This window comes from Electrona antarctica, assembly GCF_951216825.1.
Source record: "Electrona antarctica genome assembly, chromosome: 1".
Taxonomy (NCBI): domain Eukaryota; kingdom Metazoa; phylum Chordata; class Actinopteri; order Myctophiformes; family Myctophidae; genus Electrona; species Electrona antarctica.
In genome coordinates, this window is record NC_136806.1 from 14141907 (window position 1) to 14161438 (window position 19532).

The 19532-nt window shown below is 47.4% G+C and overlaps 2 protein-coding genes across 2 annotated transcripts in view; both read left to right on the forward strand.

Moving 5' to 3' along the window:
• polr1a (RNA polymerase I subunit A) overlaps nucleotides 1-19532 on the forward strand; it is a 93949-nt gene that overhangs the window by 20461 nt on the left and 53956 nt on the right. Inside the window, exons 11-17 of the mRNA XM_079513505.1 lie at nucleotides 4916-5089; nucleotides 8253-8375; nucleotides 10029-10256; nucleotides 10985-11092; nucleotides 14127-14273; nucleotides 14932-15123; nucleotides 15369-15518. Of these exons, the coding sequence (XP_079369631.1) occupies nucleotides 4916-5089; nucleotides 8253-8375; nucleotides 10029-10256; nucleotides 10985-11092; nucleotides 14127-14273; nucleotides 14932-15123; nucleotides 15369-15518 (1122 nt within the window). The remainder of the gene's footprint in view (nucleotides 1-4915; nucleotides 5090-8252; nucleotides 8376-10028; nucleotides 10257-10984; nucleotides 11093-14126; nucleotides 14274-14931; nucleotides 15124-15368; nucleotides 15519-19532) is intronic.
• LOC306926607 (negative elongation factor B-like) lies at nucleotides 16357-18273 on the forward strand (the record flags this gene model as incomplete). The annotated part of the gene is made up of 1 exon (XM_079505959.1): nucleotides 16357-18273. One exon carries the CDS (start codon nucleotides 16357-16359, stop codon nucleotides 18271-18273), a length of 1917 nt encoding a protein of 638 aa, XP_079362085.1.

The following is a 19532-nucleotide window of genomic DNA, read 5'->3' on the forward strand; positions in this document are numbered from 1 at the left end:
TCCTAAAAGAAAATGCATCTGAGGTCAGTGTTAAGAAAATAAAAAACTCCCATGGATATAACAAAATACTGTAAGAACATCAGCCTTTTGGCAACTTTCTTTCTTCTTCGAAAGATGAAAACGGCACTTACGGCAGGACCCATGTTCAATTCTTACAAGCCAAACATTTAAATGAATTAGTATCTAACTTATTGGAGCCAGAGCTCTACTTCAGAGCTCAACACTCACTCACAAAAGTGCATATAGCAAACTAGTTCACATGGCATAGGCCTATAGTATTAAAGATGAAACAAGGCAGAGCTTGCTAGAACTAAACCAATGGAAAAAAGTATTTTTTAAACTTGCAAATAAACTGAACCATGGTGGATTTTGAATCACATGTGTATACATGTTAACACTTAAGCTGCAAAAAATGAACACAATCTCAGTCAAATACTGTACGAACTGCAGCATGTTTTCAAAGATCTGAACTCTGCAGACCCCTTTTTCCCCTGTGCAGATGAAAACGGCTGGACCTTTGTTCAATTAGTCAGCCAGAGCTCTACTTCATCAGAGCTCAACACTCACCCACTCTCACTCACCGTCATGTTGGTAAAATAAAAATAAATCCCTTGCATAGATATAACAAAAGTGCTGTCTCTAGCAAACTAGTTCACAGGGCAGGTGAAACAAGGCAGAGCTTGCTAAGAAAATGATCTATTGTTTTGTAAATGAAAACAAATTTGCAAATTAACTTAACAAATGATTTTATTTTTGTCCAGAATGATGAAAACAGCAGGACCTATGTTCAATAATACAAGTCAAACATTCAAATTAATTCAAGTGCCTAAATTATTGGAGCCAGAGAGCTCAACACTCACTCACTGTGTCTCACTCACAAAAAAGTGCATATAGCAAACTAGTTCACATGGCATGTAGTTATTAAAGATGAAAATAGGCAGAGCTTGCTAGAACTAAGACAATGGATGGGAAAAAAGTGTATTTTTTTAATCTTTCAAATGAAAACTGAACCAGGGTGGATTTTGAATCACATTTGTACATGTTTTAAACACTTAAGCTGCAAAAATGTAACACAATCTCAGTCAAATACTGTACGAACTGCAGACCCCTGCAGACCCCTTTTTCCCCCCTGTGCAGATGAAAACGGTTGGACCTACAGTAAATTCAATTAGTCGAGTCAAACATTCAAATACATTCAAGTATCTAACTTGAGTTGGAGCCAGTCAGCCAGAGCTCTACTTCATCAGAGCTCAACACTCACCCACTGTTTGTCTGTCTCATTCTCTGTCAGTCAGTGTCGGCCTGTCTCATTCTCTGTCGGTCTGTCTCATTCTCTGTCTGTCGGTCTGTCTCATTCTCTGTCTGTCGGTCTGTCTCATTCTCTCCGTCTGTCTCATTCTCTGTCTGTCTGTCTCTCCACTCGAAGTTGCTCTGACATGTAGAAGTTCACATTTGTACACAGTACTGCTCTACCTTTTAAACAGTTAACTGCAGCATACAAAATACAGTTGAATCAATCAGTCTAAAGTCTAAACAATACCTCAAATCAATGTTTTGTATTGTTAAAGGAACCTGAAGGTAAAGCAATAGTCTGTGGTAGCCATCAGTCCCATGACAGTATTTTTAGACCTTGTTTAGCTTGAGAAAGGCACTTTCCAATGTGGTTCTTGCCCTGTTGCGGCGGCCAGTTGAGAGTTCACCGGTTACACTGAAGATGCGCTCTGCAAAGGCTTGTGACGCTGGTATTGCCAGAAGATCCAAGGCGAAAGGTTTCAGACGCACAAATAAAGTGTCACTCTGAGAAACCCAAAACTCTATCCCAGATACGCCAGCAGCTTGGGACAGGGCATCTTTGTATTTCTGAATCTCCTGCCTGATAGTGGCCTGGGGGGGCCTGGGCCTTGCTGGATGACTAGGATTAAAACATCGAAATCCAAATTGTATTTGGTGTGGGCCAGTAAAGACCCTTGTATAGCTGGCCTGCTGTTGCCCTTTCCGGGTGGTAGGTTGGTGGTTGTAGCCGGTGGATCTGGAATAAATACAATCAGTCAGTCAGGTCAGATACACACTACACAGTACACATTGCACAGGATAAAATAGGAAACTATAGGATATAGGCTAAGTAAAGCATTTATTAGTATTTTACTTAATTAAAACAGTATCTGTAAAAACAAAATGCCAATGCCATTCCAATCCAAAATCATACTAAAAAGATAGCATATGTAAACTATCCTACTTTAAGCAGAAATATAATTGCAGAGTCTGACTCTGCAGACACTTTTAGTTGTGTTTTTGCAGAAAAGATGCATTGCAAACATGTTGTTTGCATCCATGTATAGGCTATAGCTTCCCATGTGTTTTGTGCACACTGACTGGGTTGTTTGCAAGTTACTATAATAGTTTGCTTGCTGTAGTGCTATTAGCTCATACTTATATATGCTTTAAATAGGCTAAACTTGCAATCAAACTGAAACCATAGTTGCCCCACCAGTATAATGCATCTACTTCAATTCATTCAACTTCACAAGTTCACAGCACACGCATTTCTCTAAAGTTCTCAACAAGTGGCTACGGTCGCTACATGCTAAGAAGCTAACGTAAGTTAGGGTAGAAGAGTTGCGACATTGAGGGGGCAGAAAACAGCCCGGTCACGTGGTTCATGTACTCAAGCGAGCCCATAGACTCCAATGCATTCCGTAAACTTCCGGTTGTCCCTATTTGAACAAAATGGACTGAAGCCCCTTCAGTTTGCGTAACTCTGTCTTACTTATGGTTTTGAGTTAGGGTAGGTTTTATTGTAGACTAGTAACATTAAGCCGACAGTACTCTCAACAACAAAACCTTGATTTAATGTTACACTTGTAAACAACCAGCAGCATACTTTTTGTTAACTTACCTTGAGTTCTTTGTGGTAAATGCTGATGTGTCTCTTCAGGTTTGTTGTGTTTTTTCCTTTTATCTTGTGGCCACATTGCTCTCCTTCGGTTAAAATCAAGCATTCTGTTTTATTCTCCACATCGATGTAGCGAAAATGTTTCCATATATCTTCTCTTCTCTTTCTCCCGGTCCCCGTGCAAAGCATTTTACTATTTTATTTTAAAAGTATCGACAATAAAGCATGAGGAATCCTCCTCCTCCTCCTTGGTGTAGTGTGCGGTGCCCGCTGCAAAATCAAAAGGAGGCGTGTCGTGACAAGGGTGTGTTCGAATAGAGGCACACTGACCACAATGCTAATACAAAGTGATAGGCGACTGTGCTCCCGGACAGTCCCGGCGGTATTTCCGAACGCACAACGTGCGCTTCATAGCAAAGAGACAGGAGGAAGTGATCAAGACGATCATAAATAATATATTTCGTATCGTCTTTGTTCGTGAACAAAAATGACCATAGATTTTAGCAGAGTCTTTATTTTGTGAACTACATTTTCGTCTAGTCTTTATTAGTCAACGAAATTGCATAATAATTTAGTCCCAGTTATTGTTTATACACGTGTTTTTTGTCTAGTCTAGTCTAGTTTTCGTCTGGTGAAAAACGTTGACGAACACATTTCGTTTTCGTTTTCGTTGACGAAAACAACACTGCTAGAGGGTGCTGGTTCCCTAACACTGGGCGGACACTAGAGGGTGCTGGTTCCCTAACACTGGGTGGACACTAGAGGGTGCTGGTTCCTGAACACTGGGTGGACACTAGAGGGTGCTGGTTCCCTAACACTGGGTGGACACTAGAGGGCGCTGGTTCCCTAACACTGGGTGGACACTAGAGGGCGCTGGTTCCCTAACACTGGGCGGACACTAGAGGGTGCTGGTTCCTGAACACTGGGTGGACACTAGAGGGCGCTGGTTCCTGAACACTGGGTGGACACTAGAGGGTGCTGGTTCCCGAACACTGGGTGGACACTAGAGGGCGCTGGTTCCTGAACACTGGGTGGACACTAGAGGGTGCTGGTTCCTGAACACTGGGTGGACACTAGAGGGCGCTGGTTCCTGAACACTGGGTGGACACTAGAGGGCGCTGGTTCCCGAACACTGGGTGGACACTAGAGGGTGCTGGTTCCCGAACACTGGGTGGACACTATAGAGCGGTCGCAGTCCGGCCCCCTCGAGAGACCCGGAAAATAATTCCCTGTTCATTTTCCTCATAGACTTTTCAGAAAGTATTTATTTAAAGACGTTTACGCCGCGGACAAAGCCAACTCTTGTCGTGACAAATCATGACAATAAACAATGTTTTGGGCTGAACAAATAAGTAGAAAGAAGAAAAAAAATTGCAGGTCACAACACTTTTTTTGTTGTTAGCCCGCGGACCCCCATTTGAAAAGATATACCAGGGACCCCCATAAGAGAAGACTTGTACGGCTCTAGCAGTGATTCTCAACCCGTTTAATTTCAAGGACCCCCAGTTTGACATGCATTAGTCTACGGACACCCCCATTTAATGTCATTTCTATCTCTGAAACTGCATTTTATATTGTAAAATCAATGTTGATTTAACTCTGAACAGACCTATAAGGGTCCACTTGGTTCCTAACTATCATGTAGTGGAGTCTCCGGACCCCACTTTGAGAACCACTGCTCCCCTTATCTCTAAACAACTTATTTTACTTTTTTGAGCGGTGCTAGCGCCGCACCTATACGCAGCTGTGTGTGTGTGTGTGTGTGTGTGTGTGTGTGTGTGTGTGTGTGTGTGTGTGTGTGTGTGTGTGTGTGTGTGTGTGTGTGTGTGTGTGTGTGTGTGTGTGTGTGTGTGTGTGTGTGTGTGTGTGTGTGTGTGTGGTGTGTGTGTGTGTGTGTGTGTGTGTGGTGTGGTGTGTGTGTGAAATAGAAACATAGGATTTTTCAAGAAAACTGTCAGGATTTAGAAGACGTTCGTAGAATCGTCCTCAGGTCTAAACGGGTCTAACTGTTTCCTCCTCCAGGTGGCGCCGCAGCAGCAGGTGGTCATGGACATGTCGTTCCTCTCCGGCATCGCCGGGGAGACGTTAACGGACAAACTGTACACGGTCTGGATTCGCCTGCAGAGTCACGTGAACATCGTGTTCGACAGCGACATGGACAAGCTGATGACGGAGAAATACCCCGGAATCAGACAGGTACGCAGTGAAATACCCCCCAGCATCAGACTGGTACGCAGTGAAATACCCCCCAGCATCAGGACAGGTACACAGTGAAATACCCCCCAGCATCAGACTGGTACACAGTGAAATACCCCCCAGCATCAGACTGGTACGCAGTGAAATACCCCCCAGCATCAGGACAGGTACACAGTGAAATACCCCCCAGCATCAGACTGGTACACAGTGAAATACCCCCCAGCATCAGACTGGTACGCAGTGAAATACCCCCCAGCATCAGACTGGTACACAGTGAAATACCCCCCAGAATCAGACTGGTACGCAGTGAAATACCCCCCAGCATCAGACAGGTACAGTGAAATACCCCCCAGCATCAGACTGGTACAGTGAAATACCCCCCAGCATCAGACTGGTACAGTGAAATACCCCCCAGCATCAGACTGGTACAGTGAAATACCCCCAGCATCAGACTGGTACACAGTGAAATACCCCCCAGCATCAGACTGGTACACAGTGAAATACCCCCCAGCATCAGACTGGTACACAGTGAAATACCCCCCTGCATCAGACTGGTACAGTGAAATACCCCCCAGCATCAGACTGGTACACAGTGAAATACCCCCCAGCATCAGACTGGTACGCAGTGAAATAACCCCCAGCATCAGACTGGTACACAGTGAAATACCCCCCAGCATCAGACTGGTACGCAGTGAAATACCCCCCAGCATCAGACTGGTACGCAGTGAAATACCCCCCAGCATCAGGACAGGTACACAGTGAAATACCCCCCAGCATCAGACTGGTACACAGTGAAATACCCCCAAGCATCAGACTGGTACGCAGTGAAATACCCCCCAGCATCAGACTGGTACACAGTGAAATACCCCCCAGCATCAGACTGGTACGCAGTGAAATACCCCCCAGCATCAGACTGGTACACAGTGAAATACCCCCCAGCATCAGACTGGTAAACAGTGAAATACCCCCAGCATCAGACTGGTACACAGTGAAATACCCCCCAGCATCAGACTGGTACACAGTGAAATACCCCCAGCATCAGACTGGTACACAGTGAAATACCCCCCAGCATCAGACTGGTACACAGTGAAATACCCCCCAGCATCAGACTGGTACACAGTGAAATACCCCCAGCATCAGACTGGTACACAGTGAAATACCCCCCAGCATCAGACAGGTACACAGTGAAATACCCCCCAGCATCAGACTGGTACACAGTGAAATACCCCCCAGCATCAGACTGGTACACAGTGAAATACCCCAGCATCAGACTGGTACACAGTGAAATACCCCAGCATCAGACTGGTACAGAGTGAAATACCCCCCAGCATCAGACTGGTACACAGTGAAATACCCCCAGCATCAGACTGGTACACAGTGAAATACCCCCCAGCATCAGACAGGTACACAGTGAAATACCCCCCAGCATCAGACTGGTACACAGTGAAATACCCCCCAGCATCAGACTGGTACACAGTGAAATACCCCCCAGCATCAGACAGGTACACAGTGAAATACCCCCCAGCATCAGACAGGTACACAGTGAAATACCCCCCAGCATCAGACTGGTACACAGTGAAATACCCCCAGCAGACCAGAAAACCTACCAATTCCATTTCTCCTCTCTATTTCCTGTTCCAAGTGTGTCTTATGTAACCATTTCCAGCAAAGGGATAATAATTTTTTTGGTCAGATCTTGTTGAGCTGGTCATTTAGGAGGTAGCTCTCAAGTCAAAAATCACACCCGTGTGAAGTAAGTGGTGCAACTCCGTGTGGGGGGGGGGGAGTTCCAGACCCACAGGAACGCACCCAGGGTGCCGGCCCGATTCCGGCGAGCCGCCCCGTGTCCAAAACGGTTGAGAAATGACAGAGTTACCGTGTGGGGGTCCCTCTACTGTACCCTCTACTGTACTTTACTGTACTGTCACTGTACTGTACGGGCACACCCAAAATCACCATATATACAGTTAATATGTGTGTGTTTGTGTGTGTGTTAGGTTGCGCACAGGTGGTGAAAAACAACCATGCTGTTTTCGTGCTCAGACGCACCCAGCCACCCAGCCAGACACATAGTCACTTAAGGAAGTGGTTGCACCACTTAAAAAAGTGTGGTCAGCCCTGGTCAAGACGGTGTTAGCGTTGTCCCTGCGGTGCGATGTGGCTTGTTGCACGTTGACCCACGTTGACCCTAGTGATTCACTGCATGGAATTCAATGGCCCCAAACCACACCAAAGGGTCGAGGCGGTTTTAGCGTTAACTCCTTGCGTTGAGGACGGAGACCACTGTACAATGCAAAACAATCGTTTTAATGACTTCAAACTAAAGAAACAATTGGCTTACAATCTTAACGAGCTACTCGGCACGTCAGCAGTAGCTGAGATTTTAATATATATATGTTTGAAAGCAATAAGGTACACCCGCACACTGTGTATCTGCTCGGCACAAGAGTATCGTCTTATTTAATGAAGCAACGTTTCGGTCACTAGGGACCGAAACGTCAGGCATGCCTGAGGAAGGTCCCTAGTGACCGAAACGTCAGGCATGCCTGAGGAAGGTCCCTAGTGACCGAAACATCAGGCATGCCTGAGGAAGGTCCCTAGTGACCGAAACGTTGCTTCATTAAATAAGACAATACTCTTGTGCCGAACAGATACACAGTGTGCGGGCGTACCTTATTGCTTTCATTGATGTCCACTGGCCTACGCACCTGTGCATACGCCTGATTGCTAGGTGTGCGATAGTTTTCTCCTACAGAATATATATATGTTTGAAAAACGTATATCACAGCAACGATATCATATTTTGCGTCACATTATTGATATAGTTTGTTCATTGTGGTGTAATAAGAAAGCTCATGCACAGCTGAGATGGTCAATACAGAGAGCGTCGCAGTCCCGCCCCCTTTCATGACGACGAGCGGGAGACCCCGGGAGAGAATTTCCCATTCATTTTCCCCATAGACGTTTCAAAAATAATTTATTTAAAGACCTGTAAGTCTCGGACAAAGCGAACTGGGATATTGCAAAAACAATGTGTTGCACCCTCTGCCCTTTTTTCTTCTTTCTAATTATCTGCTTTGGATTAAAGCGCTATATAAATGCACCAATTATAGCAGGTATTTATTTAAGAACAAATGACTGTTGTGTTTGTGATCCCTGGCAGATCCTGGAGAAGAAGGACGGACTGTTCCGGAAGCACATGATGGGTAAAAGGGTGGACTACGCCGCGCGATCCGTCATCTGTCCCGACATGTACATAGGAACCAACGAGATCGGGATACCTATGGTATGTTTGATGCGTCATCTGTCCTAGTTTCATAGAATAATTGAATATTTGACAATTCGATTATCAAAGCTGCTATTTGACCGTGTACATCAAAGTTAGATGTAAACCATAAAACCGATATTACCGTTTTCGTGTCGAGGCGCACCCCCCAGAGGGCGTTCGCGCACCACAGATTGGGAACCCCCGGTGTAGAGCAAGGATTCCCATTTAAATGTATGGAAAGAAAATGGGATTTTTAATCGAGTCGTGACTCGATTAACAATTGGGAAACGGTGGTGTAAAGAAAGTTACCAATACATTTAAAACGTTGCAGCATGATCCGGTGTGTAGGCTTCCCCCAGGAGCAAAGATTTGAGTTAAAAACGTTGGCTCTGAAATAATATATATTCAAACATTTGTAACACATTTTCACGATTAAAAAAAATAGCAGATCTACAAGCTCGTAGCGCGGCACTCGGTGCCGCACTATGAGCTTGTAGATCTGCAATTTTTCAATAGCTAAAGTATAAGAGAAAGTCCTTCTGCACACCTACAATGGACAGGTGCATTATAACTGGAACTGAGAAGTAGAGAAAAAAGAAACCTGCACACTGTCTTCACTTCAATTTATTGAGCAACGTGGATGCCTGATGAAGGTCTGACGACCGAAACGTTGCTCAATAAATAGCTAAAGTATAACATAATGCTTAAAACACCAAAAGGGGTTCCCGTCCTGAATGGGTTATTGCGTGTTAGGTGTTTGCCACCAAGCTGATGTACCCCCAGCCTGGTGACCTTATTGCGTGCTTCCTCTGTTAGGTGTTTGCCAGACGTTACCCCCAGCCGGGTGACCTTATTGCGTGCTTCCTCTGTTAGGTGTTTGCCAGACGTTACCCCCAGCTGGGTGACCTTATTGCGCGCTTCCTCTGTTAGGTGTTTGCCAGACGTTACCCCCAGCCTGGTGACCTTATTGCGTGCTTCCTCTGTTAGGTGTTTGCCAGACGTTACCCCCAGCCTGGTGACCTTATTGCGTGCTTCCTCTGTTAGGTGTTTGCCAGACGTTACCCCCAGCCGGGTGACCTTATTGCGTGTTTCCTCTGTTAGGTGTTTGCCAGACCTTACCCCCAGCCGGGTGACCTTATTGCGTGTTTCCTCTTTTAGGTGTTTGCCAGACGTTACCCCCAGCCGGGTGACCTTATTGCGTGTTTCCTCTTTTAGGTGTTTGCCAGACGTTACCCCCAGCCGGGTGACCTTATTGCGCGCTTCCTCTGTTAGGTGTTTGCCAGACATTACCCCCAGCCGGGTGACCTTATTGCGTGCTTCCTCTGTTAGGTGTTTGCCAGACCTTACCCCCAGCCAGGTGACCTTATTGCGCGCTTCCTCTGTTAGGTGTTTGCCAGACCTTACCCCCAGCCAGGTGACCTTATTGCGCGCTTCCTCTGTTAGGTGTTTGCCAGACCTTACCCCCAGCCGGGTGACCTTATTGCGTGCTTCCTCTGTTAGGTGTTTGCCAGACGTTACCCCCAGCCGGGTGACCTTATTGCGTGCTTCCTCTGTTAGGTGTTTGCCAGACGTTACCCCCAGCCGGGTGACCTTATTGCGCGCTTCCTCTGTTAGGTGTTTGCCAGACGTTACCCCCAGCCGGGTGACCTTATTGCGTGCTTCGTCTGTTAGGTGTTTGCCACCAAGCTGACGTACCCCCAGCCGGTGACGCCCTGGAACGTGAAGGAGCTGCGCCAGGCGGTCCTCAACGGGCCCAACGTGCACCCCGGCGCCTCCATGGTGATCAACGAGGATGGCAGGAAGACCATCCTGTCGGCCGGCAACGCCACGCAGCGGGAGGCGGTGGCCAAGCAGCTGCTGACGCCGTGCCCCGGTCCGCACCGCATGCCCATGAAGATAGTAAGTGCTATCCTATCTAGTAGTGATGGTAAGCAAGTAGGAGGTATTCCACTCGCAGGGGTTCCCAAGCTTTTCAGGTCGAGACCCAAAAGAGAGATGAGGGGCTTTATCTTGCGCCACCCCTTAACCCTTGTTCCTAAACTTATTTGCCATTTTTTACTATTTCAAAAAACCTTTTCAAATACCGGTAGTTCAAATAGCCGATCTACAAGCTCACAACGTCTCGATGTAGATCAGCTAGTTGAACTATTTTAAAATGTTATTCAAGATAGTAAAACATGGCCGAGCCCTAGATGTTTGCCCCGGGACCCAAACTAGTGAACATAGCAGATTACTACTTTGGAATTTCTTTGATTTATCTTCATGAAATTACTGGAAAAAATTTGTTTTGAATTCATGAAAATCTTAGCTTTTTTTTGGGAATGTTTTTTTGAAAATGTTTTGATAATAAATAATAATTAAAAACAAAATGTAGGAAACAAAAAAAAGTAAGGAACCCATAAAAATGAGTCCGCGACCCACAAATGGTTCCCGACGCATTGTTTGGGAACCAGTGTTCTACGGTGAAATCTCTCCAAAATAGCAGATGTATACAATGCACGTTACGAGTTTGTAGATCATCTTTTTTTTATTTATTGTTTTAAACTAAAATGTCGTGCTGTCGTGTGTGTGTCGTGTGTGTGTGTGTGTGTGTGTGCGTGTGCGTGTGCGTGTGCGCGTGCGTCCAGGTGAATCGTCACATAAAGAATGGAGATGTGTTGCTGCTCAACAGACAGCCCACCCTCCATAGACCCTCCATCCAGGCCCACTTGGCTCGCATCCTGCCGGGAGAAAAGGTAACGGCTGTACCCTTTTTAAAGTCCAGCCCCAATTAATTTAATTTGACACCTTTTTATTGTGAAACTCCTAGTGCAACCAGAGGCTGCTTGTGTGTCTCCGGGGACTGTCCAGCCGTCCCCTCTGGCTATGGGATGTAAAATGACCGAGTGAATCCTCAAATAAGTTTAACTGATAACATGTCCTTTTAAGGCACGAGTGGAAGCTGTGTAGAAACTGTATGTTAAGACTGGGGACTTTCAGAACATGATATGAGTCGGGGGGGACTGGATGGACCAATGGGGTGACAGGGGCGTATCATAGCAACGGCACGTCCGTCGTACCAGCATTGCATCAGATGGCAGTATATATGCCTAAGCGCGGAGGAGAGACTCTTCTATTTGCGCGAGCTAGAGAACTCAACTACAGACTTTCTGTTAATCATTTGCGCTGCAAACATCTCTGTTATCTCTTTTGAGACGTTTTTTTTTAGTAGATCTTTTCGCCTCCCATGCTTTTTACCTGAGACTGAAAGTTTACATCTCCTCTGCCGTTTCTTTGAATTACCTTTTGGTGAGTAATGGAGTATAACTAGCCATTTTGTGTTTGCTGAGTAGAAATACTCTCAACCCCTGACCAGGGGAGGTGGATCGGTGACACACACTATCGACAAGGAACGTCTTTAGTGCATCGCTTGATTGAGAATAAAGGGAAGAACTGATTGTGACTGAAACTGACGCAAGCTGCCTCGCAGGCTCTGGTGAAGAGTTCAGTAGTCACGAGGAGATATATCAGTAACCCTATAAATCAAGCCCGTGCACCACTTGATTGAGAATAAAGGGAATAACTGATTGTGACCGAAACTGACGCAAGATGCCTCGACGCAGGCTCTGGTGAAGAGTTCAGTGGTCACGAGATATATCGGTAACCCTATAGATCAAGCCTGTGTCCTCGGGATCACCTGAGAGATATATCGGTAACCCTATAGATCAAGCCTGTGTCCTCGGGATCACCTGAGAGATATATCGGTAACCCTATAGATCAAGCCTGTGTCCTCGGGATCACCTGAGAGATATATCGGTAACCCTATAGATCAAGCCTGTGTCCTCGGGATCACCTGAGAGATATATCGGTAACCCTATAGATCAAGCCTGTGTCCTCGGGATCACCTGAGAGATATATCGGTAACCCTATAGATCAAGCCTGTGTCCTCGGGATCACCTGAGAGATATATCGGTAACCCTATAGATCAAGCCTGTGTCCTCGGGATCACCTGAGAGTGAGCACCTGAAAGATAAGGTGGTTCATACTGTATGTGTGTGCCTGCATTGCTATGCTGAGACCTCTGATAGAGTTTATGACATTACTGTATTGGTTTATCTCTGTAAAGGTGGTGATCTATAAACTAAACTGAACTGTTAATCTAATGCACACATAAATTAGTTCACAAAGACAGGTTGGTCAAAAATAATAATTTACTTTATTATTTATTATCTAGGCCATGACACAGAGCATTGGTGTGTGTACACAGAGGTATTCATATTCAGATAAATAAGTCAAAACCCTCAACCGTAGCGTCCGTTCCGATTGGGGTCTGGGAGAGCGCACGGCTGCCCTTAAAGGAGCATTCAGTGATTTTGGGTGATTTGGAAAACCCCCCGGTCTGCCCCGGTAACAAGATGTGCACATGCACACACTACAGTGGGGGGGACACGCGACAGGCCAACAGCACACATACCAAGGTCCGCCTCCGCTCGATCGTGATTGGCGGAAGGCCCCCCTATATCCTGATTGGATGAAGGCTGGGCCACCTAGCCAAAAACGAAACCTAAGGTTTTTTGGGTTAACTGGGGACAGGGTCACTCCTTATATGGTCAGCACACTCTATAGTAGGGAGGATAATCACAACAAAACAAAAAAAGAAGTGATATTTGAATTAAGTGAAATCACTGAATATACCTTTAAGGCATAGATGAGCTGTGGGCTCGCAACAGATGCATCAGAGGCATATTTAGAAGCATCCCTATTTAACCCTAATGGCCTCTGATATTTCCTAAAAGTAAAGGCTCAGGCAATCCAGTCTGGCAGTGTGCCGCGGGTTCGACTCCCGAGCCCGACAACCTTCACTGCATGTCAACCGTCCCCATCTCTCTCCCCATTTCCTGTCAGCCTACTGTCTATCCCTCCATAAAAAATATAAAATAAAGGCGAAAGCCCCAACAAAAATAAATCTATGGTTTCTTCAACTGTTTGGTTGTATGTAGAAGAGCAAGAAAATAGCTTTAGAACCAGTGTTGTTTTTGGCAGCACATTTAGATTTTAGTTTTAGTCATAGTCTCTTGAATAGTTTTTATTTAGTTTTAGTCACATTTTAGTCACCTGGAATGTTTTGGTGTTAGTCTAGTTTTAGTCGACTAAATATCTTGATATTTTAGTGTAAAATGTGTTTTGGCAGGCCTTGATGCCATCGAAAGGCCTAATTTTACACTTGCTTTAAATAGCAGATCTACAAGCTCAAAACCGCTGCGATGCGTTGTGAGCTTGTAGATCTGCTATTTTCAGCACGCAACAAAGAGTAAAATGACTTATACTGGATCTCTCGTCTCGTCCACTAGTCCCTCCCTAACATTTTAGTCTAGTTTTTATTTGTTGACGAAATTGTTGGTATATATAGTTTTTTTGTCATCGTAGCTTAGTTTTCATTTAATTTCCATTTAGTTTTCGTCAGTGAACAAAGGTTAGTCGACGAACATTTTTCCTCTTTAGTTTTAGTCGATGAAATCGGGTATCCGACATACTATTGATCCGAAACCTCAATCCCTAACCTAACCATAACCGCAAGCAAGGGAGCAGCGCATGTCGGTCCATCGCATTTTCGCACCGCGTCGCATGTCCCCGCGCTTCGGACCTTTGGTGTGTCGGATCTGCGTGTGCACCCCACGAAATCAACACTGTTTAGAACGATAATATCTAAACATAATAATTCCAATAAAAATGTTTTGAGTTCCATGCATGCTTCATGTGACTGGCCCACCCATGTGACTGGCCCACCAGGTGCTGAGGCTCCACTACGCCAACTGCAAGGCCTACAACGCTGACTTTGACGGAGACGAGATGAACGCTCACTTCCCCCAGAGTGAGCTGAGCCGCGCCGAGGCCTACCAGCTGGTCAGCACGGACCGCCAGTACCTGGTCCCCAAGGTATGACACACACACACACACACACACACACACACACAGGCTTACCACCTGGTCGGTTATTAACTGTATGCAGCCGTTTTAACTGATTGCTGTTAACATATTGTCTTTCTTTGTTCTTGTGTTTATGTGTGTAATCTTTGTTCTTGTTTTATTTATATGTGTAATCTTTGTTCTTGTGTTATTTATGTGTGTAATCTTTGTTCTTGTGTTTGTTCTTGTGTTATTTATGTGTGTAATCTTTGTTCTTGTGTTATTTATGTGTGTAATCTTGGTTCTTGTGTTATTTATATGTGTAATCTTTGTTCTTGTTTTATTTATATGTGTAATCTTTGTTCTTTTTGTTTTATTTATATGTGTAATCTTTGTTCTTGTGTTATTTATGTGTGATCTCGGCATCATTGTAAATGAACCTCCAATGATCTCTCAGATAATTTTACATTTACGTTTTTGCTTATAATAATAATGTTTATTGTCCCGAAGGATGAACGAAACGCACATCCACTCACTAAAAATACCAGGTGTCTAGACTGGCAGTGGTCAGAATCCCCCCCCCCCCCCCCCCCCCAAAAAAAAACCCCAATAAAGTCTGCACACCGGGTCATGCACCCAAACGTTTAAAAATGTATTTGGTTGTGATGTGTGTGTGGTGGATATATAGGACGGTAAGCCGCTCGCTGGGCTGATCCAGGACCACATGGTGTCCGGCACCAGGATGACCATCCGGGGCTGTTTCTTCACCAAGGACCAGTACACGGAGCTGGTCTACCGGGGCCTGACCGACAGGCCCGGACGCATCAAGCTGCTGCCGCCCGCCATACTCAAACCACAGTGCCTCTGGTCTGGCAAACAGGTACTTCACACATTCACCGCCACACATATTCAAACGAACTTGTGGAGATAGGGCCTTCGCAGTGGCCGCCCCTTCTCTGTGGAACTCTCTCTCCCAACACACATCAGAGCTGCTCCCAAATGTTCAAAAGCGCACTCAAAACCCACCTTTTCAGACTGGCTTTCCCTACATAACCCCCCCAGCCACTTTTACGTCTTTTAAGTCCAAAATGTGAGCTCCGTGTCTGTCCCCCCCGCTGGTCTCAGGTGGTGTCCACTCTGCTGCTCAACGTGATCCCTCCGGACGCCTTGCCTCTCCACCTGACCGGGAGGTCAAAGATCCCTGGCAAGAACTGGATCCAGGTGCCACCCAGGCTGCCACCCGGGTACCACGCTGACACCATGTGCGACTCCCAGGTAAGATCCAGGTGCCACCCAGGCTGCTACCCGGGTACCACCCTGACACCATGTGCGACTCCCAGGTAAGATCCAGGTGCCACCCAGGCTGCTACCCGGGTACCACCCTGACACCATGTGTGACTCCCAGGTAAGATCCAGGTGCCACCCGGGTACCACCCTGACACCATGTGCGACTCCCAGGTAAGATCCAGGTGCCACCCAGGCTGCCACGCGGGTACTACCCTGACACCAGGTGCCACCCAGGCTGCCACCCGGGTACCACCCTGACATAGGGATGAAGCTCATACAGTTTTATTGATAACAAGCACCTTATCGATCGGGCTTATCGAGAAAAACAGAACAAGTATCTGTTACTACGGCCTTAGTACTTTTCTAACAAACGGAAGGCAATATAACTTTTTACTTTAGAAAAATAATATTTGGAGCCGGCCAGCAAATCTACATCTGTCCTCACTGACACCAGATTAATAGTTTAACTTGTGCTTCTCAACTGTGCCGTATTAAGAAGCTCTGTTGTTTCACAGGCTAGTTGTTTCAGGCCTGAAAACATCAATTAAAAATAAATCCATATATGGGCATAACAGGGATTGTTATAACCTCGCCCTAAACTTACTGGTATATACACATGTCAACGGGTTGCGTATTGTGACATCAGAACAGATCTGTGATCAGTCTATATAAGTGTTCGCACAGTGTTTGACATCTCCCCACTCTGTGACAGCAAAAGCAATGTTTGTTTTGTTGTGTTTTTCCAGTTTAGCTACACGTACATCTGCGGTTAAATCCCATGTTCCAAGCGTTTAACAAATTTACTTTTGATTATTGAAACGAAATAATGTTTTCCGGGCTGCGCGATTTGAAGATACAGAATGGCGAGGACCTTAAAAAGATCCTCTCCAAGGCACAGAGTGCCACAGAGTGTCTCAAAGCCGTCGATCAGTTTCAGACAAAGAACGGCATCCCCATGCCGACCCTCCAGGCCGCTCTGCCATTCCTGGACCTCCACAACACCCCGCGGTTGGAGTTCCACCAGCTGGCCTTCGACGAGCTGCGGGACATGCTGACGGAGAGGATCGCCGCCATCGCGGCGGAGGGCAGGGACGAGGACAGATACGTGAAGCTCGAGCTGCTGCTGGAGAAGAGCTTCCCGCTGGTCAAGATGCCCGCCATGCAGCCGGTGATCCTGCAGGTGCTGAAGTATCTGCCTGAGGTGCCGGAGAACATCCTGGCGACGGTGCTGGCCGACAAGGAGCTGTACAGGGTCTGCGGCGTGGAGGTGAAGCGTCAGATCTGGCAGGGCAGCCAGGGTCTGTTCGCGGAGGAGGTGAAGCCGCTGCTCAAGCAGTACATCGCGGAGAAGGAGGCGGCGCTCTTCAGCAGCAACCTCTCCCCCCTGCACAACTTCATGAGCCCCACGCCCAAGACGAGGCGCCAGGGCGACGTGGTCATGACGCTGACCCGGATGATAGGCAAGAACGTGATCTTGTACGACATGGTGCTGCAGTTCCTGCGCATGCTCTTCAGGCGCACGCGCAAGGTCCACTACTGCACGCTGAGGGCCGAGCTGCTCATGTCCCTCCACGACTGCGACGTCAGCGAGATCTGCAACGAGGAGCCCTGCCACAAATTCACCTGGTGCCTGGACGCCTGCATTCGCGAGAAGTTTGTGGACGCCAAGCGAGCCAGAGAGTTGCAGGGCTTCCTCGACGGAGTGAAGCAGGGACAGGAGCACGTTCTGGCCGATCTGTCCATGATTCTGTGCGACCCGTATGCTAGTCACACGCTGGTGCTGAGCACGGTGAAGAACCTCCAGGAACTCCTCAATCAGAACGCTCTGCCCAGGGACAGCCCGGAGCTGATACTGCTCCTCAGAATGCTGTCGTTGGGTCAGGGTGCTTGGGACATGATTGACAATCAGGTCTTCAGCGAGCCTCCCTTGGATTTAGAAGTGGTGACCCGTTTCCTGCCGGCGATGATGGCCGTGGTCGTGGACGACTACACGTTCATTGTGGATCAGAAGCTGCCCAGCCAGGAGAAGACAGCTTATCCCACCGCTCTGACGGGCGCCTTCACCAAGTTTTTGAAGGACGACAAGGTCGCCTGCGAGATTGGCCTCTACTATGTCAACAACACGGCCCGGATGATGAACAGGAGGGCCTTGCAGAGGTTCCTCCCGGCCTTGGCGGGTTCTCACAGCGACATGGCCTTCAGGGACATCTTCCTGCATCTGCTGACCGGAACCCTGGCGACCCTGCTCTTTGACGCCTTTGGCTCCGAGGAGTTCTGCTCGGCGGTCTTTGACGGCTTCCTCCTCACGGCGTTCCGGGCGAATGAGAACGTCCACAGACATGCGCTGCGCATGCTGCTCCACCTTCACAACAAGGTGCTGCCGTCCTCCATGGTGGCCCTGGTGAAGACCCTGGAGCCTCTGGAGAGCAGCGGCCAGCCGGTGAAGGAGCTGTACAGGCAGCTGACCGAGAAGCTGGAGGCCCACAAGAAGAGCCATTGTCAGCCGCAGGGCAAAGGCCCGTCGTCCCTGGACCTCCGGACCATGCACACTGTTCCGGGCCCCTGCTCCACCGCTACCGCCTTCACCCCCCAGCTCCTCTTTGACACGGGCGGAGGAGGGGCGCACTCTGTATCGTCACCCGCGGTGGACAAGAGATCCGACGACGGTCTTCCTGGTGACTGTACGGACATGAGACTGGCTTGTGAGAACTTGGAGAAGAAAGTTACTGAACATCCTACTTGACTTCGCCAATGGGTTGACACGGGTGTCACATTTTGCCTAGCAGCATCAACAAGATTGTTTTCCGAGTCTACAGGGGCATCAGCCTCCAAGAAGGGCCTGTGTGAAGGTTTCCCCCTTCTATGATGACTGTTAAGGTCCCTGCACGCTGGCTGAGCTTTCTCGTCGGTTTTCCAATAAACGCGTCCAGTGTGCAACCACCTTTAGAGAGGATTCCACATAATCTGAGCCAACGGTGTGAACGGAACACGCCATAAATAGGATACTCCATATAGGGAAGACAGAGTGACATCAGCAGTATGATGTGGCATCTTTCGAGAAGAGAATATAAAACCCATGGAACTCTGATGATTTATCCAGGCTGTTCCCACAAGCAACAGGACAGTGTTGAGCCAGATGTTCTCCAGGCTCTATGTCGGTACCAGCAGCAGGACATGCGGCGCTTCATCCACCTCTTCTCCAAGTTCTTCCCGTGCGTGCGAGCCGTGTGCGGAGCACCTCAGGGGCAGGCTGGAGGCGACGGCTGACCGGCCCGACGCCACCAGTCGCCATGCCCTTTCTCAGTGGTTCTGTCGCCTCCACAACGCCGTCAACGCCAGGCTCGGTAAGCCTGGGTTTGACTGCTCGCGCGTGGACGAGAGATGGAGGGACGGCTGGAAAGATGGCTCCTGTGACTGATAGATTTAATGCAGCCACCTTGTGGGCCGTTGCGATTTAGCAAGTGGCCCCACAGATAATTGGCAAACATTAAGATTTTGTCGATAACCATTTTTTGAGGGGCACTGTGCCTAGCTTTCCGGGTTTGTGTACGCAAACATTGGCTTGTGATTGATTGGCTGATCACCCCATAGCGATGTTTTTTGATTGGCTGAGCAAAGTACATTATTGAAGATAAAAGTGAGGCCGGGAAAGTGAGGACGCAAATTGTGATCGGCATGAATGAGATCATGTATGACGATAAGGGTGCCCGCCCCTCACTTCACACGGGTGTTATTTTTCTTTAAAACCTTGAAAAATGTGTTTTCCTTGTGATACTGACGAGTAGAACTTAACCCATTTTGGGCGGGAACCCCTTTTGGTGTTAGCATTATGTTATGCTTTAGCTATTGAAAAATAGCAGATCTACAAGCTCATAGAGCGCCACATTGTGGGATATGTTAGTAGACACCCTTACAAACACATTGTGGGATATGTTAGTAGACACCCTTACAAACACATTGTGGGATATGTTGGTAGACACCCTTACAAACACATTGTGGGAT